Below are 25,919 nucleotides of genomic sequence, written 5' to 3' on the forward strand. Positions count from 1 at the left end.
CCGGTCCCGAAGTTAGCGCACCGGCATCACGCCGGAGGAGCCCCCATCCCGCTGCCGGGGCGGCGGGCGCAGGACAAGAAGCGACACCTCCCGGCGGTGACTGCGTTGCTAGCCGGGCTCCAGCTGCCCAGACACCCTGGCCGAGCCCCGGGCGTGCCGCTGCCCCCGTCCCCGCACGGCACACCTGCACCGCCCGCGGCACCGCCCCCCGCCCGCCGCTCCGCCACGGCCCGGCCCGGCCCGGCCGGGCTATAAGAGAGGGCCGGCGGAGCCAGGCGGCTCATGCTGGCGGCGGGAGGCGGTAGCGGCGCCGGGGCATCTCCGCCCGCCGCCGCCATGAAGTCTCCTGCAGCCCAGCGGCCGGCGGGGCAAGGTGGGAGCATCGGGACGAGGGGGCGGGCGGGACCCCTTCCTCCCTCCCTTTCCTTTCCCTCCGCCGGGGCGGGCGGGCGGTAGGGGGGGTCGCGGTGGGGCAGCGCCCGTCCCGGTCTGACGGCGCTCCTGCCGCCCGGCAGGGCCGGGGGCGGACGGCGGCGGGGGCCTGGCGGAGGCGCTGGGCGAGTTCGACGCGGTGCTAGCCGAGTTCTCCTGCCCCGCCGGCCGGCGGCGCTTCTACTACGGCGACCACCTGGAGCGCATGAAGCGGCGGAGCAGCGCCAGCGTCAGCGACGGCAGCGGCCTCAGCGACTCCGAGAGTGAGTGTCCGTCGGTCCGTCCGTGCCGGCTATGCCTGTCCCGGGGGTGGGGGGTGCGCGGGAAGCGACGCTCCAAAGCAAGTATTAAACGAACACGTCGCCCTCCTTGAGAGAGGCAGGGATCTGGGAGCGAGAAACCCGTCTATTTCTTTAAAAACAATGCCTTTCGTTAACGTTTTGGGTAAGAAGTCGCAGGGATGAGAAGTCTGGCCCTGCTGGGTTTACTCTGCGGTGTTGAATGGAGGGTAGAGTGACTGGAGGGGAGCCACATCAGGGCTGGCTGCAGGGCAGATGAGCGCAAGAAAGCACTCCACGGGAGAAGGTCGTGCTGCCAGCCGGCTGCGGGACACTGGGGTGTCCCGGCGTCTGGAGTAAAAGATATCTCTTAGGTTCGCAGGGACCGTGTATTGTTTCTTGGTAGCCAAAAGTATCTGTTGAAAGAGAGTGAACTAAAGTGTGCTTTTTACGACAGGTGGAAACACATCCAGATTTCTCGTTAGTTGGATCTATCCATCCAACTGGATGGAATAGCGTTATCACTGTTTCAGAGGTGCTAATTTTAAGCTACATTGTGCCTAAGTACAGTAGATTTATATATGAATGGTGTGTACAGAAAATGGAACAGGGAGGGTGTAGAGCTGCTTTGAGCGAGAAAATATAGAATTGGAACTAAATTGTTTCTACTTAAATTGGAAAAACGTTCAACCCTTATTACTGTTTTTAATAATCAGGGAGAGAAAACATCTCTTCTGTTCCAGACAGTGAGTCTGGATGGAAACTGCTGTTCTCTTTGGGAACAGTAGGTTACTTTGTCAGAAATAAGTTCTGCTGACAGTGAAAAATAGCCAGGTTTTTTAGTTCCTAGGAAGCTTTATGAAACCTGTCTATTTTGCAGCTATTTATAATAAGCCTGCTCCTCTAATTTTTATTCTGCCTCTATCAGTTCAGGGACTCAGAGTGCAGTTCTGTTGACTTAGCGCTAAAACACTAATGCTATCTTCCTAGTACTTAAGCTGTGAAAGCATAGGTTCTCCAGATTATCGGAGCCCTTTATATCATCATCATGGATATGATTTATTTCATTGATGGGTAATCTTTTACTTGCCCTGAACATGGATACCTTGCCTAGCAGTGCCTTTGGGTTTTTTCTGTAGTACAGGGATCAAGGTGCTGTTCTGCTTTTCATGTTGTAGTGGACAAATCACTCCTTGTTAGTATTTCTTTCCCTCCAAGGACGATTTGGAAACGTGTGCCCAATTTAGTCTGAACACTTGTGTCTTGGATGGCTGGGGGTGTGTACGGTGAGATCTGAACTGAAGTTATGTGAACTGTGTTCTAAGTCTGTTAATAACTTCAGCAGTACAGCCCCAGTGTTACTATTTCTTGTGCAGTCTTCCGTGTTGTTATATATTAACCTCTCGCATACGCTTATTGTATCTCACGATTTAGACACTTAGAGTGAAATACTCCACTGTTTAGAACCACAAAAAAACCTTCAACCCAATATCAAGAACTTATTGCATGGATAAAACTATCTGCAGTTACTTAGCGTGTCTGCTATGGTTCAGAAAACATCAACCTCAAAAACTGTTTAAAATTGCTCTGTTAGAATTGACAAGAAAGATCTCTGGAGGAAAATGACGGTGTTCTCTGTCTGGGCAGAAAGCCTGGTGAGAAAACAGCATGCTTGTGTAAGTGGGCAGACCAGATCTTCAGGAAGTTCTGAAAAATAAAAGTCTGTGTCACAAATCTGCACTGATTTAGGCTGAAAAGATTAATGGGTTAGTAGGATAGACAGGATTTAATGACTCTGTACAAAGTCCTCAAAGATCTTGTATGAGGAACTTGTCAAGTTTCTGAATTCCATCCTGTGCTTGAGTTCCTCCCTTGGTGATGCATCATGTAAAAGGTGGCTCTGGAGAAATCAAAATGACTGTCTTCTGGACACTGGCATATATGGGACCATGAGGGTACACCAGGAGTGTATGAGGATATGTTTAAGGGAAGGGAAACAAAAAAATAGCCTGCTCTCCCCATTCCTAAAGGTATCATTCAGCGCAAACAACTTCTGTTTTGAAGTTAGAGTAGTATTGGAGAGGAATTGCAGGTTTATGAAAAGTGCCTTTTATAAATTAGAGTCCAGTGTCTGATGTAATCCAGCTACACCTATTTTAAGAATAGATGCAGAGAGTTTCCTGCTTACCCCGGCTTTTTCTATTTTTCTGAATTCATGACCTTGCTCTTCCCATGGTCATGCTTAGGTTAAACACCGCTGCAGGATCAAGGAGAAACTGAGCCAAAAGAGCAAGTTCTGATAGTATGAATATGTAGCAATGCAAAAGAAATTCTAACCATATTATCTGCAGATAGTTTGAATGATCTTTTTGTTTATGAAGACTTTGTCTTTGCAAAATCTTATCCAGTGCCAAGACTATTGCAAGTACACTTTGTCATGTGTGTATAGAACAGTTCAGGCTATTGTGTTTTAGTACTATCTGTTGTTTGTTGTTTAATCTAATCCTCCTAACTGATGTGGTGTGGCTGAAGGTTAGGTGTATGTATCTTTTGGGCACTCCTGCAGTGCTGTCTTTTCAGTCAGGGATGGTACTGTAAGGGAAAGAAACACTTTAAACTGTTGCAACTGTTTGTTTCAGTGCCCCTGAATCAGCCTTAAATTCAACTTTATGAGAAGCTAGTAATAGATGTCAAGTGGTTGAACAATACTGCCCAGTAGGGTAAGGAAAACCTTCTCTCTCCTGGGGTTTCTGTCCCAAGGATGAGCCTATTTAATTTAACAGAAAAATTTACAAAAGATCTCTATCAATGTAGTTAATCCTTCAAATATTGCTTTTGTCCTTAAAATCTCTTGAGAAGGTAGCTCCAAAAATACTAATTTAAATTCTTACATTACATATTTCAGGCTCTTAAGAAAAAGTATGATTTTGAAGACACTACTGTGGAAAATGGGTGTGATAGTACTTTGTTCTCCCACATCTTGTCCTGTTATTTGACTAAATGATCTTTGGATGAGGTCTGGCTTGGCTGTGGTTAAATATTGTACGCACCAGAATGGACTCAAGACCTTACAGTATCAGAAAGGCTTGTGTGTGCAGATGTCCGTGATGATCTTGGCCTACAAGTATTACATTAACCACAACAGCTGATTGGGTCAGTGCTGGAAATCTTGATGCAACTGAGGAGATACTTCAGCATTCTTGAGTTGCTGGACTGTGAGTACTGGCTATGTTTCAACTTGATGTATTCAAATGAATGGAAGTATAACAGCTTTGTACTTTAGGTTATTAATCATGCTGGAACTTCTAAGTTGAGGAATACTTTATAACTCTTTGCTATTTTTACAGCCTATGTTGATTGTGATAAAATGGGATTTGTGCTAGAGTGTGCTGTTCTGACAAAAGCTACTAGCGTAGGTGCAGCTATATTGGTGCAGTCTTACAGATAGCATTTTCTTCTTATGTCCGAATAAGCTTGCGAAGAAGAGTACTGGCTTGCCTGTCTAAATTGCATGTCAGTCAGTGCATTGTGCTAGCGCAGTATGTGGCAATGTCAGGACAGTTTTCCAAATTTAGGCTTAGGATAATGAATGGAAAGTTGGACTTTATGAGAGGTTGAGAAGGGAAACACTTCAGTATTTCTTGTGCCAAAGTTACAATAACACTGAAAAGCTAAATCAGTCTGGTTTTGTGCTCTCAGAAATGTTTCACACTTGTAGCTCCGTGTTTTCTTGAGAAAGGTTCATCTTCCAGCCTCTCTGTTAAAAGCATTGAAAAATAAATGCATCAATTCAATTTTTGCACTCATACAGCCTGCAGTGTTCCTTCATAGTTACTTTTAGAACTATGTAAATGTTTTCTAAGCCATACTCCCTGGCTTTTGAACACAACAAAGAAGTTCCAAGTGCATCTAGAGCTCTTAATTTTATAATTTAAAAATCAAGTAGGTGCAAGTTTATTAAGGGGTTGAACAGGATCTGTTAACACCCAGTGCCTGGTGTAGTGCAAGGATGCGTGATTACATGCCATGGATGTCTCCATCTGCTTGTACTAATGCCTATGCTATCTAGAGCTGAAGCACTCACCCTGAAAAGCCTGTTAATGTTGGCAATCTTGTAATATGTGTCTGTAAAGAAGGTAAAGAAAAAGGCAACAGAAATGAATGAAGACATAAAATAGTTTTCGAATGATTAAATAGACTGGGACACTCAGGCTAAAGAAGAGATGTCTTGGGTGGGGACAAACTAGTCTTCTGGAAAATCCTAAGTGACTGCTACCTCACCAGTACAAGGAAATCAAATTAAATTAACATGTTTCAAAAAAAAAAAAAGGTGTTATTTCTTTCATGGTGAACAGTTAAACTGTAAAATATATTGCCTTAAGGTATGGATATTAAAAGTTCACATAATCAAAAATAACTAGATAAAATCACAGCAGGAGGGATGGGGCCATTGTGATCTGCTTAGGCTGATGCTACTGCTGTCTCAGAAAAGATACTAATATGTGCTTTACAAGAATTTGGTAGAGCTTGTCTTGAAACTATCAGCGTGTGACTGCACCACTCTTAAGCTCTTCTATAGGCATCTGCTATGCGTTGCTGTGAAAGACAGGTTGTAGAAGTAGATGGGGCTTTGGTCTTTGTAGCAAATCCCAGTATAATGAAGAAGGAACCTTATGAGAAGGTAGATTGTGTCTGTGAACTTCCAATGGCCTGTCTCAAACAAGAAGGCAGTATTTATGATGAAAAAAATGAAGTGAGATTCTTATGGAGAAATAACATTTTATTAAATGATCTGAGAAATTATTAAATTAAGAAACTATTGAATTACTGATATGTCCAAGGGAAAGAAAACTGATCAGAAGTTTCAGATGTGTAGCCTCCTCTCCAGGTATTTCAGTACACTGAGAAATGTGCTTTTTTTTCTTACCACTCCAGCATATCTGTTGCTCTTACTCATTAGAAAGGAAGATTAGTAAGGGGGAAGGTTGGAGTTGGAAACACGGCCTTGTAGAGTGTAAGCGTGGTGGGGGATTGGAGAGGTAAGCTTTGTATATAATGAGAAAACATGTTTTGTGTATATCATGATCTGAATTTCTGGCTTCCTAGATCACTTTCTTGTAAGTATGTGATTTGAAATCTTTTAAGTAATGAAGCTTAGATGTGTCAATAGTGAAAAGGTGTTATCAGTCTGGGACCAGATGTTCATTAGCTAGGCAAAAACCCCACAAAAAATAAACAATGCAGCCAGCTGTAACTGTGATTAGATAAAAACAAACACTATCCTTGAGGGCTGCAACATATGTGTTGTAGAACAAGTTCTTTGTATCACGAATATTTCTCACTTCTACTGGTGGCATTACAGTTTCCTGATTTTCTCTTATTTTATTAGCAAGTAGGCTATGTTCTGACTAGGAATTAGTTTTGCAGTCTATTCATTAAATTCTGAGCTACTGTTTTATAATAAATTCATAGTTTGTAGACACTTGAGTGGAATTTTTAAGCTCCTTTCTGAAAGCTTTAAGGTTGTGCTTTTTTTTCCTCTAAAACTTTCCCACTGAAAGCTGCAGTAAAAGTTTTACTTCCAATGCTCTTTAAAATTATCTTGAACTATGGTACTAGAAAGAGCATAATATTAAAGAAGTTAGACAACTGAACTTTTCCAATGGAAATGAAAAGTTTGATGTTTTCCTCCTTCAGTTAATTACTGCCCAGAACCAATCAATTGCTCATTTCATGAGGACATTCTATATTTACATGGTGTTGCCCTGTTTGTTTTTCTTTTTTTGTGGTTTAACCCTATATTGGAACAGGAAAGGTCAATACTAACTACAGAGTACTCTGCCAAAGTAAAACACAGCCATATTTATTCCTACCCCCTAATTTTGTAGCTATTGGCTTAGTATGACTGATGTAAATGAACTCAGTAACTTAAGTCTCAGATTTTAAGGCCTTTTTTTAAAGAGACAATTTGAGTGTTTTTTAAAATAGTGGAAGGGGCATAGTTTATATATATACACACAGGGACTAGAATCAAGGTACAGAGTGAAAAATAAGTAGTGAATGAGAAATTTGCAGTGGGAGAGAAGGAGCTGGATGAGGAAATACAGCAGCAATGAGACCCTTGGCATTAGCCTCTGTTTACTGGGTTGCAGAGGATGCTGTATTTGTGTAGCTGTGGAACCCTTCCAAGGGCCATTATTGAAGGTGAATGAGCAAATCTTGGCCATGGAAGCTGGTAGAGGGCAAGGACTGAAGTGTCCTTTTCCCAGAGCTTTCAGCTTTTCAGCCACACTTTGCCAAACCAGATATTTTCCTGCGATGGATGTCCCAAGTATTTTTTTAACAGTACATTGTTTTCAGCAGTTATAGTGATCTTGATGGTGGAGTCAGTGCATTCCTCCTTGCACCACCAGAATTTTGGGTGCTTGGTCCTGTGTGTAAGCCACAGCCAGTAGCTCAAGTATGTTTTTGCTTTGAGAAAGTTTCAGGAAAATATCAATAGTCCATCAGAAGATAACACTGTTCTGTGAAAATATTTTACCTTTTGAAACTGGAAGAAAAACATTCAGATATTTAAAGCAACAGTTCTGTTTTGTTTTATCTTTGCCCAGTTGTAAATATTTGCCAGCACGATGTTTGTGGAAGCCAGTATGAAATAACATTTTCTAGTGTCCATACATTGCCAAGTGAGCAGTGAGTACTTTGAGCTACTTATAGAAGGAACATGGAGAGAAAACCACAAAACGTGTCAGAGGTCACTGCTAGGTTGGATGTGTACATGGATATAAAGAAAGAATTGTGTGAATAGTTTGTGGCCAATTTTAATGGCTTACTAAGGCTTTTGCAATATGAGTTGCCCTCACAAACATTCACAGAAAGAAGTTTTTATTCCGATTCTAGATAAGAGCGACTGTGGCTTTGGATTTTGTGTGTGAGAAGGATTGGTTTGTAATATAAATCCCCAGCATCACTACATTTGGTGTCCGGATTCTAGTAGCATAAACTCCACATTAAAAGTATGCTCAGTTTTGTAGTCTTTATTCTCTGTATTATTTTTAATTCATTCAATGAGCTGTAAAACCTTTGAAATATGAAATAATTTGCAAGTTTTTGTTCTCCTTTTTTTTTCAAATACATAACCTGGAGGGTGTTTTATCTTTGGTCTGTTTTGTCAGTGTTTCAGTGAATTACAGTCTTGGCTACAGCACTGTTTGTGTGAGGAGCTATTACAAGTTACTTGGCTTTTTGGTGATGGTGGGGGTTTTGTCCTGAACAGCTAGAATTTTTGATTCTGTTTCTTGGTCACTTGGGCTTACATCTTGGCTGAAAAGAAGTGTAGTTTTAGTAGGAAATCTGTAAGCTGATTTCAGGAGGAAATACCTTTAATAGAGAGAAAGTAACACTTAGTGTACAGGGTTCATGGTGCATAATAGTACAGGACTGGTGACACTCATCATTGCAGAGCAGTGTTAGATTTATTTTTTTTTTTACCCCTTAAGTTATTTTTTATGTTTTTAGGAGCCACTTTTAAAATGGCTTCCTTTTTCCATTTTTTTAAACTAAAGTTATCTCTATTCTGCTGTATTCATCAAATCTTTCTTGTATCTGAAGTTTCAAGTAGATTGGTTTGGATCTACTCAAATTTAGAGAGAACAGGCAAGATATTGCAATTAAAAGACTGCATGAAGAAGCATACTTTTCTTTATAAACAAGAAATACCAACTGGTGGCTGACTTGGTGGCAGTAGTCCCAGGCAACAGATGTCAGTCACATCATCACTCATGTTTGCATGGTGCTGTGGGTAGCATGTGTGTTTGCCAGAACACGGTCAGAGCTGATGGCAGAGCAAACTGAAAGATACAGTACAATGGTGGACCAAAATGCACGTGAAGGAGGAAAGTGTTCCAGGTTGAAGCTTTTCACAAAGGCATTTTCAGCATATGTTGTAACACAGGTAGGCTTGGAAGCCAGCACAGAAGAAACAAATCAGCTTGCGGCCGAGGAGAGATCTGACAGGCTTTGTGGGTGCAGTCGTCTGGTCTGATTTGTCACTGTAACTGTATAGTCCTGTGGAAGGTGGTCTTGTGCTGGTGGGGACAGCAGGCTAGAGGAGGTGGGGTGTGGACACACACTCTTCTTCCCAAAGATGGTGGAACTTGCAGTGAAGGAGTAGTCTGCAAGAGGATGGTCTTGATGTTTACCTGGAAACATCATGGCAATGTTCAGTGGAGGTGGAGATGTTCAGATTTTGGCAAGACAAGCTGTGATCCTGCTCCCTTTTGCTATTTCAGCAAGACACCCTATATTTAACTAAGGCAGTCATCTCCTGGTATAGGACAGGTATCCAAGGAAGTGTGACAGTTCTCCCTTGAATGGACTTAATGCTGCAGTGCGACCACCTTCTAGGCTCCATAGACAAATGCTGCATGTGCTGCAGGGAGGCAGAATTGCCTCAATGGCAAGCAGTGGTAGTTACCACCCCTTGTAATAGGACATACATTTATGGCCTAGGAAATGTACCAAATAAATAGAGACCACTGGCATGTTCACGTTACAATGGTTCCTTTTTATACAACTACAGTTTTCAGACCACTGGCTTAAAACTACAGAACTAGCAGCTTTAGTGTCTCTAGCACAATGGCAATTCCTCCTTCCAGTGAAGCCATGACTAATACTTTGTGTGCACTGTGCATCATGGAACTCGTTATATGAAAAAAGACAAGGTAAAGATACTTTTTGATACTTTTGAAACTTAAGGCCTTGTCTAAAATACAAGAACATCAAAATGATACTTGGAACTTTTCCTGTTGCTTTCCAGGGCATATAAAGCTTTCTTTGAAAGGTGACCTAAAATAAGATTGCAGAATATCTTGTGTACTGATGTACTGCTTCATGAACTCCAGAGAGTCACAGAATAAAAGAAAATGAAAAGAGGCTGTAGATCTAAAGCAAGAGAGTAATGTATGGAGAAATGGATGCATTTGCTTTGAGAATAAAGGACAACACTAAATATATTCTCCATTCTGGGAGGCTGTCCTTTTCCTGGAGCTCTCTATTCAGCTTTTTTATATAACTTTTGCAAAGTTTAGGTAACAAAATTTCCCAGGATATTGTGAATTAGGCGGATCCTACCAGGTCTAATTTAGCTGATGTGGGATAATTGTCATTCCTGTAATATTTTTCAAATGATGCTGACTTCAGGGAAAGCTAACACTTTCCATACTGGGGGTTGAGGACAGAGCCTAGAACTGCTTGCTCTTTAACAGCAGGAGTGGGAACAACAGCCTTCAACAATACATAATTTATTTATTTATTCCTCTGATTTTGAAGTCTGTTGATTTGAGTTCAACAGACCATATAGGAAAGGCCCCACTTCTGATTTCAATTATGTTGCAAAATTGCAGAAGCTGTTAAATTTGCTTTATAATGTTACTTTTTTACAGGTGCAGATTCACTCTACAGAAATAGTTTCAGCCTCAGTGATGAAAAGCTCAACTCTCCAACTGCATCTACTCCAAGCTTGCCATCTCCATCTGTAACTCCATGTAAAGGTATGCTTATTTTTAACCACTGGCATTTTCTTCCTCAACTATATGGGCTTCTTTCTGTGAGCCAGGATTCATGCTTACATGGACTTTTTTTTTTTTTTTTTAATGATAATAAAACTAAGGATTACTGTTGAACACATTTCAGATCCAGGTATTATTGTCTGGATTCTAAGTGGCAGTAGGTTGCTATATCTGCACTTCTTTGCAGGTGACCTGCAAAGTTTTGAAACACTGAGCTAAAGAAAATTACAGTTTTCTGTCTGATAAGGATTAATTGTAAAACTTACATAACAGTTATATTATTAACTTGTGTTACTTCTTTACTGAAGCAACTAAGTAGCTTGTGTCCCACCTGCTATAAAAACACTTAGACTGAACGCAGGGGTAGAGGGACTCCTCTGAAGCCCTATGCTGCTGTTTAAGTTAACAAAATTGCCCAGATCCATATAGACCTTTGCACTGCTGATACAAGCCATGTATTAGTAATTCCTTGCTCCTTTGAAGCTATGCTGTTTCAAAGTGGCTTCTGTCTTGCAGCTGATGTAACTTCCCATGACAGTGTTTCATTCAGGTTATCTTGAATTAACTGTAGAGCAGACATATCAATAAATGAACACATACATATGTACTACATGGTGCTTTCATTACAAATAGTCTTCTCATATGAATGTTGAATAGCCTTTCACGCTTTCATGTCTCTTCCACAGTGACCAGTCATGAAAAAACAAGTTAAATGCTTTATTTTCAATTAGCATGATAGTAGGAAGAAATAATGAGTAATAGTTAATATGAAGGAGCAAAAGAGTTCAGTTAAACTGAAAGGAAGTACTTGGCAAGGAATTACACTAAAGGTCAAGATGTTCTTCCTGTTGAGAAGACAGAAAGACAGAAATAGAGTTGGAAACTGGCTTATAATAGACCACAAAAATGAAGATTAGAAAAATAAGGAAGCCACTTGCAGTAAAACTAGATTGAATGGAACCAGTGGTGTTGTCAGGAGTGAAAACTTTGAATGTTTGGTTCCAAATTCATAGTGTATGGACTAAGATCAAAGGATCTGACAGCACAGCAAGCCAGTGATACTGACATGATTTTAGGAGGCTGAGATTCGAGTTGGACTGGGGTTTTGTTTGTGCCATGCATACAGTATCTGAATAGATTAAATGAGGAAGATGCCCACAGTAGCAAGGGCATGGATTAGCTGACATATAGCTTTTTTTTTTTCTTCACTTCAACCTCTGCTTTTCAAGGAAACTAAACAAAGGATTGTTGCTTTGTGTTGCTTCTGTCCAATGGAAAACTATAAAAGCTGGAATTTCAATTCAGTCTCCCCTGTTGTCTAAGTGTATTTGGACATTGCAGCAACCTTATTGAACTTGACTGACAATAATCCACAGCATGTTAGATACCACTGAAAATGATCTGGAGGATTGTGTGGTTCCAGTGTTTCTTCTAGCCAGAGAAATATATCATGTCTAAGCAGTATTGGCTCTTCTTTTGCAGCAAAGCTTGGAGACACAAAAGAACTGGAGGACTTCATTGCTGATCTTGACAGAACACTAGCAAGTAAGTAGATTTTTATTAGTAAGTTGCATGTCAGTTGGTACTGTGAAAGAGTGATGAAAGCCAATGGCCAAGGGAAAAATAGAAATAGTTTATATAGTGCAGTTTTATTTTAGTTTGCTAGTCCTATGGATCATTGTGTATAAGAAGGTGAAATAGCCTAAATTCAGATCTTTGCCTGAATGTTCAAGGCATGCAGTTCAAGGCAATGAACCCCTGTCTCCACCTCTGAGGCAGCTGCAATTCACCACTCCTTGTCAGTGTACAGATCAAGTAAACATCACTTTCCTAAATACTCAAAACTCAGCTAAAAAGTGAGGATTTGTTCCTTCATTATAAAGCTAAGCAACATGAGGAATAACCATAGGTGAGGAAAACATTTCTATTCTGGACTTTGCTTTATGAAAGAATTGAGGAGCCAGATAACTGTATCTATTGACCTAAACTAAATGTCAAAATCCTGTTTGTACTTGTCTTTACCACGAATGGAATTTAGATCACATTTTCTCTCACTATCTAGAAATTGTATCTTCCAGTCACAGTAATGGATTCTTCATTATGATTTTTAAGGAAAAAAAAAAAACAACTAAAAAAACTGGCCACCTATTGCCAGCCAGGTACTCTGGCAGTCTTTTTGCTTCTTCCTCTGATGTTGTAAACATAAAATATGTGTTTGTTTTGTGTTTTGGTATGTTTGTTTCTTTTTGTGTGCAGCTAAGCTACAGAGCCCAAACTAACAAATTGTAGGACTAGACCTAAATAGCAGCATAAACAAAGCCCTCTCAAACTATGAACTGAGAGTTTCATATATTCATTAGGTATTTTCCCTCCCCTGTGTTTTTTGAAGACCCAGACTTAATTCAAGACTTCCTTGAGCTTCCTACTTCCTTGCTGTCTTACTTGTATCTTAATCCTGGTTTCACTTCTCTTAAAATATATTTCTAGTTTCCTGTCTTCTGTCATGGATGTGTGCTTGAGGGAACTCCATCTTTCCCACTGAGTTTTAATTGACTGCTCTTCTGAAAAAATCTGAGTTTTTGAAGGTTTGTGTAGGACAATGAAACCCTAAACCAGTAAATATTTACATTGCTATATCTTGCACAGCCATGTTGCAGCTAACTCTTAAGGGACTGCCTATAATATATAGATTTCATTTTTTTCCCTTGCAAGGTGCATCAAAGATGAGGGCAGAAACTACCACCTGCTCTAGTGTTTTAGTGGGTTTTTTTTGGTGTGGTTTTTTCAATACCAACTAAACAAATCTCTAAGCATCTTAGCAGAGCCTCATTTGTACAGTGAATAGGAGGTCCAACTTCTATCTGATATTTTTTATCATCACATTTTTGAGGAGTTGTATTTATATGCTTGAGGTTACACAGAACTTTGTACAGATACCTTTTCAAGCCTAAGGCATTTGTTAGAACAGTACTTGCCTTATATTTTTGCACACTAGAATTTCAGCTTTCATGTTAATTTAAAAAAGACATAATTTGGCCTGTCAGGCAGTCTAGCAACCTGGGCGTAGATGGGTGTCTGGTGTGTCAACAGCATGCAATCTTATTCAATTTAGAATGTAATGATCTATCTTCTTTATTTTCAGGTATGTGAAATTAATTTTTGGCACTGTGCTTGCCTGTGGGTGTCCTCTGAAGGATAAGTGACATCGGTCCCTGAGAACTGCTGCCCTTGTCTGGTAACTTTGCTCCCCAAGATACTCACCTTCTGCACATAACCTTTGTAAACTCCTACAAGTATTTAACTGTGGCGATACCAGGTTTTTTATGTTGCAGCAGATGGAATAAGATAACTTAAATGTTACAGCTCTATTTTGCTTTAAAATATAGTTTAAATTGTAATTTAAAGTTGCTTTTATGCAAATATATTTGTAATTTTATATAGTTGAGAACTTTAATGCTTTTTTCCATTATAATATATTTTTATATGCAAATAAATTCTGAACTGGAATCTGGATGTCTGGAAGCTTCCTATGTACATGACAACTCTGAAACATAAGAACAAATTAAACTCTTATTGAAAACAACATGCTTTAAAATATCTCGATAAAGGTGTATTTCCTGTCTGGCAAAATTTGTTATGCTGGTTTTATGTGATTGCTTAAATAAGAGAATTTTGTACTATGTAAAATTAATGCAATTGGAAAAAATAATAAAACTGGTCAAACTGTTACTTCAGATTTGCTTTAAATACAAATCAATAAAAGGGAGTTATTAAAGATTTGGACAATAACACGTATTTTAAGCTTTATGTAAAAGCTAGCTTTAAAATTGCAGACCATTTGACATGAAGGACTAGTTGGGGGGTCAGATATTTGGCCCATCAGTTTAAAGGTATGGAGGTCCTGTAGCACCAAGAAAATACTGAAGTGTCTGAGTGTTTCTGATACCAGACCCTTGGGTCCAGAACAGTTAAGCACTCTAAGAAGACTTCCTGGACATCAGTGATATGCTGAAAGAGGAATGGTTAACCTGGATTTTCACAAGAACCTGATTCTTTCCATATGCATTAGGCACTGGAGGTGTCATTGTGACCTCTCATCCAGCTGCTGCAGGCTTTACACTCGGCTCTGCTGTCTGAGCTGTGCATACAGTTGCTTTCCAGTCCGCTCAGACCATGTGAGCTGGGCTTGTTTGAACTCCAGCTCTTATTTTGACCAAAGCAGTCTCACGACCAGTTGCATGAGTGCTTCAGTTATTGTGACCCCTTGGTCTGTTACTTTGCATGTGTCTGGAGTGTGTGCGTACCTGTGGCACAGCTCGGGGGACTTCAAAGGATAGATTTGGACCTGCCTTCTCCAAGCTGGAGAAAACCTATTGTGTATTTCCTAAGGGGAATGCTGTAAGAATGGTGCAGATCCATCTCCCTGGTTTTCAGATTTCCTAAAAGTTGAGCAAAATACTTGGGTTTATTAAACACCATATGATTTTTTCTATTTTATTCATTGGTAAGAGAGAAATTCTGAACTTGGTACATTTTAATCTGTCTGAAATAACCTTGATCTGGCTGTGTGGGTTTTTTCCTTCTTTCAGGCAGAAGGGCAATGTCAAGTGGAGGGGTGTGTGGTGGAGTGTGTTTTTGAAGACTAAAAACTCCTTTCAGCATTTCCTACTGCTGAAAAGATTCCATTGGTAAATTGTCCCTTAGGATAGAAGTGGAGTAAACTCATTTAGGAGGATAAAGTTTCACGTCTGCTGTAGGTTAACTTCAGATCTGTGAAGTAAGGTGGGATGATTCAGATTTGAGACAGTGATGTGCTTCTGCTTGCTCTGGGTCCTTCTCACAGGCTTCTGCACTGCAGGAAACCCTTTATTAGCAGTGGAAATTCATTGCTACTCTACTGTAAACACACAGAAGCAAATATTCCTTTTTGCTGCCTCTGTGGAACTGAGAGGGGAGCCTGGCCCTCCTCCCCCATCCCAGATGTGAAGGGATGTGTTGCTGTGCAAAGCCAGCATGCAGGATTCCTCTGGCTGGCGTAGGACTTGCTGTTAAATGTAGACATGCTGTGCCTTTCAGCAGGAGCAGAGGGAAGGGGAACCAGGACAGCAGACACAAGCTTGTGCTTTTCTTTTAAGAAACATCATTTGCATAAGGCATATTTTTAAAGCTGCTTCAATAGCAACAGCAGTTTTGGCTGGTTTTCTACATTTTAATCCTTATTGTTAGCATGAACAGCGGAGTGGTGGTGAGTGGTGCACGATACCATCCTGAAGGCAGAGTACCCTGGCTTTGTGTGTGTTAAGTAAGCCATGAGTTTCAGAGGAGACCACTTCAAGTGATCATGAGGTGAGGGGGAATGGACAGCTGTTTGCATCTCTGTTTGGATTATTTGAGGCATTGGGCATGAGTTTTCCTCTTAATTTCTGCATGTTCAGATACTGCTTGATCCTGTTGAATACCCTGTGCCTGTAATCAATATTTAAAGTTGGATATCTCCCCTTATTGAGTGAAATCACCAAATTAGTACAGTACTTTGGAATGGCAGTACTTCGTCCTTACAGACACCCAATTTTGAAGATTTTTCCATTACAAGCAAAGGTTTAAAGCATGAGGCGTGTTCCTCATTTTGTCCAGCATCAGTTGGTGATGGAGTTGGGGATTAAGTCACCATCTGCTTGAGGTTTTTTTAATCTTATTTGTGCATGAACAGGTGGGGACTTCTTGCTTATACAACAGTTCTGGAGATCATCAACTGCAAAATCTGGGAGTGTCTTTTGTGGAGCTGTTTATCTGAATTCTCTCCAGTTTATGTTCGGTTTTGAACATCTTGCTGTGTCAGAAGGAAGGCACTAATGTAGATGTCATTTCACTGGAGTATGCGTATGACTTAAGTTCATCATCTGATTACATATGGCCCTGAGAAATGCATTGCTAGAAAAAGTTTCTGCAACACTATCCCCAATGAACATTGCTGGAGATTGCATTGTCCTAATGGGCCTGGCTGACTTTTTAATCCTTGTTTTGACCTCAGTCTTGTGCTGTGATGCTGAATTTGAATTTAGAAGTCTCAGCACTGTCGTGCCAACGCCACACACCCAGAAATGGAAATGAGCAGCTTAGACTAAGCAGATGTATTGCCTCAGATTAAGGTGTGTGAGGTGAGGTCCAACAATTATTTGCACGTATGCTTCTTACCTACTGCAAATTCCAGGTTAACTGGATTAGTTTAAGCCTCCATCACCGAGGCTTGAGTTAATGTATCTTATCTTGGGTTTGCTATTAACTGTGTGTGTCCTTGGTGCCATCACCCAGGCTCAGCTGATATGTACTAACACATTATGCCTGGTAACCTTAATAAGAGAGAGAGACAAGACAAAAGAGGAATTTATGTTTTTTTCCTTGGCTGCACATGAATCTGTAGCCACTATTGATGCACTGACAGACAACTGAGTTTTTGGAAGGGAGGAGAACTGTTTTGCATTGGCAGTGACAGAACTTGCGTATAGGGAAGGGCTCGACCCCTACTGGCTCCCACAGCCTGTTGTCCTGGTGACTCTTCCCCTTCTTTGTTACTGTTACACACATTTCAGTAGACCCAGCATGGGTGTCTAGCAGAACTCTGGAGTTCTACTCAGGTGGACCCAGCTGACTATCCAGGTGGTATTTGCACCGCACTGGAGCCCATCATATGTGAGACTTTGTTTATCTGGAGGTGCCTACGTGTGTTAGACATGACATCTGCTAGACTGCTGGAAGGAAACTTCCAACGTTGTGATGTTTGGAAGCAAAGCCAATATGACTGCAGCAGCTCTTGAATTTAATCCAGCTCTGCATACTAACGGCATGAACTCCACATTCTCAATGGGAGAAAATTGTGTTTTCTATGTTACTTTTTACATTACTGGCTTCGTTGCAGCCTGGCTAACAGCTCGGGCTGTCTAAATAGCTTCACAAAAATGTAAGATGATCCTGGCTGCTATATCTCATCAGCTTAGACTTGTAAACCAGATCTTTTCAAGGTCCTTTTTTTTTCTTACAGATTCAAAGCTGTCAGTTAAATGCTGTAGATTGACCTATTAAAAGGGACCTGAGTGCTTTGGTTGCTTTTGCTCTTTCACATCTCCGTTTTCTAAAACTAAAATGGTTATCAGTTCACGTTTTTAAAAACTACAGATTGGAGGTCTGTGCCTCCATTCTCCCAAGGCATCAGTGCTCACTGGCTTCTCTAAGAGGCCTAAGGATGCTTAAATGGGCTTCAGCCTGGAAGTGAGTGTTGCCTTCTCCATAGCACATAGCTGTAACACTGATTACCATCCTTTGGTTCTGTTCATATAATGTATTTCAGATGAGTATGTTTAATTAAAAACGTTACCCTTGTCTCAGAATAACCAATTGCAGTATTTTGATATATATTCAGTCTTCACAGTTCCAATGAAAAAAAAAATCCTGCTAGTGCATTAAGTGAGGTCAGAATCAATTTCACTTGATTTGGGCACTTACCTAAAACACTGAAGTTAGGATATTGCTTGGCTCCTTCAATAGCCATCACAGGAAGGAGAGGGAGGCTGACTTATCCTCTAATGATGGTCCTTTGCTACAGCAAATATTCTAAAAGAGTACAATTAAGCAGATTTTGCACTTGGGCTTCTTAATCCACTGACCAAAGAAAAGTGTATATGTCAAAATTAACCTGCTTTCAATGGGCCTTAGAGTGTAGCAGCTTGTGGAGCCAGAAGAACAGAGGGAAAACTGCTCAGCTGCCAGGGTTACCTGTGCTTAAGGCTTTGCATCATATTGTGCAAGCACGGGAGCTTGTTTCTGCCCTCAGATTTGGGGAATGGCACTGCTGAGCCATGCAGGTAGGTGCTGGGACCACAGCCTGGGCACTGAGCCCTCGTGAGATGTCACAGGCTAAGCCCACAGGAACTATGTGGTATGAAGCAGAGTTGCCAGAACGATCTGGAGGAGAAGTGTACCTCGCCAGTGCACTGCCTGCTGATTCCCTGTGTCAGGCAGGGTGGGAAGCTCTAGTTACTTCACTGGGCAGGACTAAGGACATAATGAAGTGTCTCAGGTTGGTGCTTGAGTCTCACAATGCTGACCTCCAGACATCTGCCCTTTATGCACCCTTGGAACACGCTCTCTCTCATCTTACACCGCTCTTTGCCAGTGTTCTGCATCCACAGCCCAGCTGAAGTGCCTTGCCTGCCCACTCCATGCTCAAAGTCAGGTCAGCTGTGCTTGCGTAGCAGGATGTCTGGAGCCTTTGTTGTTTGTTTGGTATCTTGTTTTGTTTAAATATTCTAGGGTGATGCCAGTGGCTATCTCAGCTTCACACAATTTCCAGGTTAATTATCCATAATATGTGGCTTAATGGCTGAGGAGTGACTGGATGCCACTGAGGTCCATGGTAAAATTTGCAGGTAGGCTGGGATTTAACTCTGTCAGTATGTGGCTGGGCTGATGGCTACGTCAGCTCTCCACAGTCTTACAAATTTGGTGTTATGTCACCTTTCTTGTGCAACAAAAATAGGAGTTTCTGAACACTATTTAAAACATCTAAGGAGACATTTAGCTTAATATCTAGGTTAAAACTGAGTGAATGGTTGTGCTGTCCCCTGCTTTTTCTCCATCTCTCTTAGAAGCAAAGTGGTTCATGAGGGTGGTTGGGACTTGTTCCCCCTGTGGGACTTGGCAGCAGGGTCATGGTAAGAGCTTATACCCACTAATATTTCACACTTTCAAGATGTGACTTCAGTGGACTCTCATGCAGAGTTAAGGCTCTGATCTTAGCAATCTGTCTCCATAGACTGGTTCTCAAGGTTGTGTATAGTTTAGTAACTTTATGCTCTTGGAAAACTGATTTATGAGCAGTAGCTTTATGTTTGTTTATGTATAGAGTTTATGATGTGAAAAAAAATACATGTTTTTCTTAGGGGCCAAACAGAACAGCTCAGCTCTCAGTCACCAAGTAGCATCCCAGATAATTTATTTTGTTGACAGCTGGTACAATGTGCTGCTAATACAACAGTAGTTACTACACATTAGCAGCTATATGTTTGCTGCCTCAAAGCACTTTGGCATGCTCTGATAAATACCACTTTAAAGCACAGGGCAGATCTCTCCAGCATGCAGCAGCCCTAACTTAGAGAGAGGTAAAGTTTGGTGCTTGGCCGTAGGAGGCTCGTCGTGGCCGTCAGTGGTCCAAAGCATATATTACATGCTGAGTTTAGGATTAGGGCCTCTTACTCACTGCACTTCATCTTTAAATAATCTTGTAGGTAATGTCTTGCCATAACAAGTATCTCTGACATTCCTGAGCCCTTGTTGAACAAAATTAAGAGAAGCGACTTGGTGGGTTTTTTTCTGAGCTTTCTACTGGGTAACTCCAGCCCTGTTGATTGCAGAGGAAAGTTAGAGTTTCCAGAAACTTGTCCAAAACCCATTAGTATCCTTGTTTCATGTTTTCAGTAATGCATTTCATCAGGGACTGTGTATTTCTTTTTACCTGCACCAATCAAGAAGGTATAAAGAAACACATGGCCTTGATGAAATGCATTACTGAAATGTATCTTCCCCAACCGCGAAGGTACTTCTTAGCACAAAATGCTGCCCCATGAACTCGTCCCTGTACTTTCTTTCGTATCTAGCAGAAATGCTCCTTACAGTTCCCCTTTCTCAAATTGGACCAAAATATGAGCATCACAACTTGTCTGATAGCTGGTCTATCTGTGAAAAGGCGAGAGGAAAGGGGACAGACACAGACTTCTTTTCCTCCTTTGCCCCCTTTTGTGGCTCAATATTCACATGGTCTTCTATGGAAAAGAGCTGCACGAGACATGAGCCTCTTGCCTGTAGCCTCAGAGGTGGAAAGCAGGCAGAGCCAGAGCCAAGCTAAATGAGATCCTGCTCATCTTTCTAGGATTTTAAATCTCCTGTATACTAGCTGGCCCCATCCCCCTCAGTTGTGGAACCACAGGAAAAGTGTAGGAGTAAATGTGCATAGGTAACAAACATTTAGGCTCATATTTCCTGGACTCTGGCCTTCCCCATCATCATCATTGCCTTGCTGCATAACGAGGGACAGCAGCTCCATCATCACAGTCCTCCTTGGTGCCCAAATGGGGCAGTGGGATGACCATGCTCATGTCCTCCGCTGGCCTGTCTGGCTCAGCTGCAACCTTGCACATGCCTTGGCTATGCTAGAGAGGCAACAAGCAATGAAAGACAATAAAATAAGAAAGGGGCTTTATGTGTAAGGTTTTCTGAGATCCAATTTCGCACTTTCTCTCCCAGCTCATGTAGTTTCCTGTTTCTCCTGTCTGTTTAGCAGCGTGTTTTAACCCCAGGATTTTTAATTAATGTTCTTTCATGCTGATGAGAAAAGGTTTAGGTTTACATTTGGCTCTTGTGTTAGAGGGAGGAAATCTTGGCAGGTCCACTTGTACATGCTTTGTTTAGAGCACTTGATGAAAATCTAGGGTTTTGCCATCACAGAACTTGAGCTGTGGAAAGATACATTCAGGGGCCACTCTAACTGGTTAATATTTTTAAGTTCATGTGTAAATTAAACAATACTTTCTACTGATTTACTCATGTTTGATATGAGAATCCCCTCATCTTCACTAAACACAGCTTTTATATTTCTGGGTAGCAGAATTTGGTAGCCAGCCTGAAAAATATTATTTTGGTGAGACATAACTCTGTCTTCATAAGGAGTGTAGATATGCCAACTCCTCTATGATTCCATATGACACACTGGAGGGAAGGAATGCTACCCAGAGGTACCTTGACAGGCTCAATACCTGGGCCTATGTGAATCCCATGAAGTTCAACAAGGCCAAGTGCAAGATGCTGTACCTGGGTCAGGGCAATCCAAAGAACAAATACAGGTTGGGCAGAGAAAGGATTGAGAGCAACACTGAGGAGAAGGATTTGGGGGTGTTAGTGGACAAGAAGCTCGACAAGAGCCAGCAAAGTGCTCTCCTAGTCCAGAAATCCAACCACATCCTGGGCTGCATCAAAATCAGCGTGGCCAGCAGGTCCGGGGAGGTGATTCTGTCCCTCTATTCCTGCTCTTGTGAAACCCTACTATAAGAACATAGTCCTGATGCAGCAAATCCAGAGGAGGGCCACAACAATGCTCAGATGGCTGGAGCACCTCCTCCATAAAGACAGGCTTGAGAGAGTTGGGGCAGTTCAGCCTGGAGAAGAGAAGGCTCCCAGGAGACCTTACAGCAGCCTTCCAGTACCTGAAGGGAGCTACGAGAGAGCTGGGGAGGGACTTTCTAGCAGGGTGTGTAGTGAAAGGACAAGGGGTCATGGCTTTAAACTGAAAGAGGGTGGGTTTAGATTAGATATTAGGAAGAAATTCTTTACTGCAAGGGTGGTTTGTCACGTATTGGCCTCATAAGCCACCAACGTGCCTGTAGCAAATGTGGATAGAGCCTTCCCAAATCTTCGTTCGCGAAGCCTCGCCATGATGATGGTGAGACGCTGTCACAGATTGCCCAGAGAAGCTGTGAATGCGCCATCCCTGGAAATGTTCAAGGCCAGGTTGCATGGGGCTTGGAGCAACATGAGTTAGTGAAAGATGTCCCTGCTCATGGCAGGGAGGTTGGACTATGGGATCTTTCAAATCCAACCCCAATGATTATATGTTCTATGCTTCCATGGCCCTATGACTCCTTTATGACTCTATGACTCCCTGACTCTTCTGTGATTCCTCTGTGAAGTGACCACAATCACTTCATCCAAAGGCCGGTCTGTGGCATGGTTATCCGGAATTGGCCAGCAGCTAAGCTGACAAGTCATCTCTGTTTTCCACCATTTCTCCTGGAAGTTCACCTGCTTTCTAAAGCAGAACATCCACACGGGAAGCATGCACAGCTTCTTGACAGTTTTTCCAATTTCCCAAGCACCTGTGTCAGAATTAGTGAGAGCAAAACTGATGGCAAAAAGTACCTCACCCTTTCTGTGAGGGGTGCGCTGGCGCTGTCCCATTCTCTCAACCACCTTCTTGTGTAAAATATGTTTGTTGCACTCAGAGAAGTAACGTTTTTACCTTGTGTCAAGCCTAGTGTTTCTGGCTTTTCACAGAGCTTTTTGGAGCTACTTCTGTTTGTTTTCAGAGGTCAAAGTACCATCTTTGTTTTGTTTAATACTCACCAAATCCTCTCATGTACCAGCTGAATATCCTCCCATATATTTTTTATGAATGTACACTGACAGGTATAAGCTGATCCATACGTATCCTGAATTCCATCTGTTTACATTTTGTTGCTTTCAGCACTGATATTAATTTTGGTACCATTTTGGTCTGCTGCATGTCAGTTTAAACATCAATCATAGGTTCTTTCAAACTCACCTTTTGCTATAGCTTTTATGTATCTCCCACTCACTGCAGTCTGAGGGCTCTGCTGGTGCTGGCACACTCTCCCAAGGTTTCTCTTGCGTCCTTCTTTGCCACACAATGCTTGGACATGTGCTGTGCTACCTTGAGAGCCCTGAAGTCTTTGAGCCCTTCTGCCATGGAGGTTTTGAAACACTGCTGTGTCCATAAGGCCTGAGTCCCTCCAGTCCCATACAGACAGATACCTGGTTGGCTTCTTTGACTTGAAGATCTTTCCAGCTCTTGATAAATGTTCACCTCGAGAAATGCTGACCCATGTTGGTCTTTCTCAGTTGTGTCCCAAAGCTGACCTGCATAGCTTGCTGCTGCTAAGATGTTCCTTCAGCTCCAGAAAAGACCATCTTTAGCTTCAACTGGTCACCAAAGTTTCTAGAAAAGGATGAGACCAGATAATTCTCTTTAAATTCCCAACACCCTCAGTTTATTTCACTTCCACGGGGGTGCAGTTCACCTCACAAGAATAGTCACTTTTTAAGAAAAGACACAATTCTGGAAAAACTCATTGGTGGCTGCAATAATGCCGCCTTCTCTCTCTCTTTTTTTTTTCTTTTTCCTGGGTGAAGTGTCAGATTATCTCTTTTCAACATGTGCATTTAGCAGCACCTTTCAGTTCTGCCTCACCCTCAGGTGAAAAGCCTTGCTAGAGTTCATTAGAATCATACTTCCCCACAGACCTTGGAGCAGATATCTGTGAAATGCTCATGCTCAGATGCCGCCATCCCTCAAGCCTGAAGATGAGAATCAAAGCGTTGACGTTCAGAGTGGGCATAGGAGTGTGATGGCCCTGAGCAGAGTGTGAGTGTGTGAGGGTGGAGGAACATATTTTTGTAAACACTCATTGTACACAAAGGCATTCACAAAAAACACCCAAAAAACTCCACAAGAATTCTGTGGCAGGGAAAACCCTACTTTTCTCTCCAGATCATAAAATTCTCCAATTGTCACCTTACACATGCACCTAAAGAGAGCCAGATTTTACCCTTATTGGGCTCTTTGTTTCACTTAACCCTTAGAAAAAAAATTTTTTCAGCATTATCAGCAGCTCAATTTTCATCTTTGGGAGGATTTTTTCCTATGTAGATTTCTACAAATAAGAGCACTGACACGTGGTTTGTTGAATTTGGTATCTGTTGTTGGTTTTTTTTTCTTTTTTTTTTGTGATTAAATGGTTTAACTTCAGAGAATGGGCCCTGGGTGTATGTGCTACTTTATTTATCCCTATCAGAGATGGGGAAGGAAGGGAACAAGCACCCAAGAAGTGGGCAATCTTGACTGGAAAATATTTAAATATTTAAAATGTGGGTTTGGTTTTAGTGTTTCTTTAATATGACACAACGGCTCACATTAATTTCTGGACTCTATGGACTCCTGTTTAAGACTAAAACAATCTTTTCTCACAGCGATGGCTGGACCATCTGCCACTCTTCCCTAGTCCTGATGACTGAGTGGTTGAATAAGAAGGAGCCATTTAGCTAACCTCAGCATCTGCCAATTGTGCTTTCCCAGTGAGCTTTCAAAAAACTGACTTCTTTTTGACTAAAAATGAATTTCACATTATCAAGCCAAAAAGGCAGACTTCCTTATGCATTTTGAATACCATCTTTGTTTTGAAATGTCCCTTGGCGCTCATGTAACAAAAGCCTGACATTAAAAAAAGAAAAGGTGTTTTAAATTAGTTCTGAGTATTGGCGATACTCAAAATACAATAGGACGGCTCAGTGCCTGTGCTTATCCTGTGACATGCTATCGTTAGCACCTCATGAACTGAAGAGGAGGGTGAATAAAACCACTCAAACGTTTCTGGAAACCTCTCTTTAGCTACATTTTTTATGCAAGGCATTTTCACTTTCAGAGTGCCTCTGTTTCAAACTATTTCCCTGTAATGACCAGTCTATACTTCCAACTGAAAAAATTTCAGGCAGCTCTTATTTCTCGGGCTCCTTCTCCCTTTCTGCCCAGGGGTGAGCATTTTGTGTGGTGAAGACCATATCCAAAATGGGAAACAGACTCTGAATTGAGTCAGTTCCTCCTCCCTTTGGGGTTTGGCATGCATGGATATGCATATACATAAAAGCTTTGCCTGAAAAAAGGAGAACTCAATAGCAGAGGTGAAGCTGCAGAAGCGGGGAAAGGACAATGTAGGATTTTAAGGGTGCCAGCCTGTGATGTTTTGCTTTCTCAGCTTCTTACATACAACGGAGTTCTCTGAAGAGCTCTCAGAGGCAGAGTTACACAAGATGGTGTGTCTGCATGCAATACTGTGCTAACAGACTGGAAACTGGGATACCAAAAGTGTAATTGCTGTTTTATATCTGTACATAAAAATGCATTTGCAGTATGTGTCTGTTAAATCACTGTTATCATTTTAAATATTTCCTCTATAGTTTACAGACCATTTCTTAAAGCAACCCGATTCCATCATATCTTTTGAAAGTAATAAGTACCTTCAAGATAAATAATTTTTCCTGTTTTTTGTGAGAGCCAAATGGCAAGATGACAGACCTGCCAACCTTACAAATGTAGATTATTTTGTCAAGAAGGAACACTACTGTATGGTAGCAATGTGTGGTTGCAAACTGACCATGCTAAAGGGAGAAGGCAGGATAACCAAGCTCTCTTAGCTTTGCTCAGAGAAGGGCTCAGCCTCTCATTTTGCCTATTTTTTGACTTTTCTCTAGCTCCTGTGTTGTTGAACTTTTATTTTTCCCCATAACGAGACTGATATCATAGGGATTTGCGTGGAAACTGATGCCCTCAGCTCATCTCAGTGCCAGAATAATAACAGTCTCCTGCTCCCAATAGAAAAAAAGGCGTAAAATCTCCAGACAGCCCGTTTATGTGGTGAGTGATTTGCTAGCCTATATGCAGAGCCTATTTTGATGCCTTCTTCTAATTTCATGAATCCCAGGGAGAATTAGAAAAAAGTATATATTTATGTGATACGTGCACGTATACATGTTCATCAGGTCAGTGTTTCTCTGCTGTTTCTCTTTGCAACCCCCATGGGACTTTGCTTCTGTCACCTGGGCTGTGTCTACAAAAGACTCCCAGGATGCTGAGTTTTCCCCAAAGGGAGCAAAACCACTGCTGTTTTGGGGCCTTACAGCTACCCTCTGCTGTCAAGCTCCCTGCAGATACAAGCAAGTATCAGTACAGATTTCTAAGTTTTGCTGAAGTCGTTCGGTACAGTGTCCAGTCTTTTTGGGGGTTAACTTGTTGTTTTAAAGA

At 41.6% G+C, this 25,919-nt stretch overlaps 1 protein-coding gene across 1 annotated transcript; it reads left to right on the forward strand.

Annotated features, from left to right (window-relative positions):
* Positions 1-295: 295 nt before the first annotated feature.
* RGCC (regulator of cell cycle) lies at positions 296-13,786 on the forward strand. The gene is made up of 5 exons (XM_017827835.1): positions 296-373; positions 516-695; positions 10,154-10,261; positions 11,762-11,824; positions 13,422-13,786. Exons 1-5 carry the CDS (start codon positions 337-339, stop codon positions 13,427-13,429), a joined length of 396 nt encoding a protein of 131 aa, XP_017683324.1. The 5' UTR covers positions 296-336; the 3' UTR covers positions 13,430-13,786.
* Positions 13,787-25,919: the final 12,133 nt, after the last annotated feature.

The sequence above is a fragment of the Lepidothrix coronata genome, unplaced genomic scaffold, assembly GCF_001604755.1.
Source record: "Lepidothrix coronata isolate B3197 unplaced genomic scaffold, Lepidothrix_coronata-1.0 Scaffold143, whole genome shotgun sequence".
Classification (NCBI taxonomy): Eukaryota; Metazoa; Chordata; class Aves; order Passeriformes; family Pipridae; genus Lepidothrix; species Lepidothrix coronata.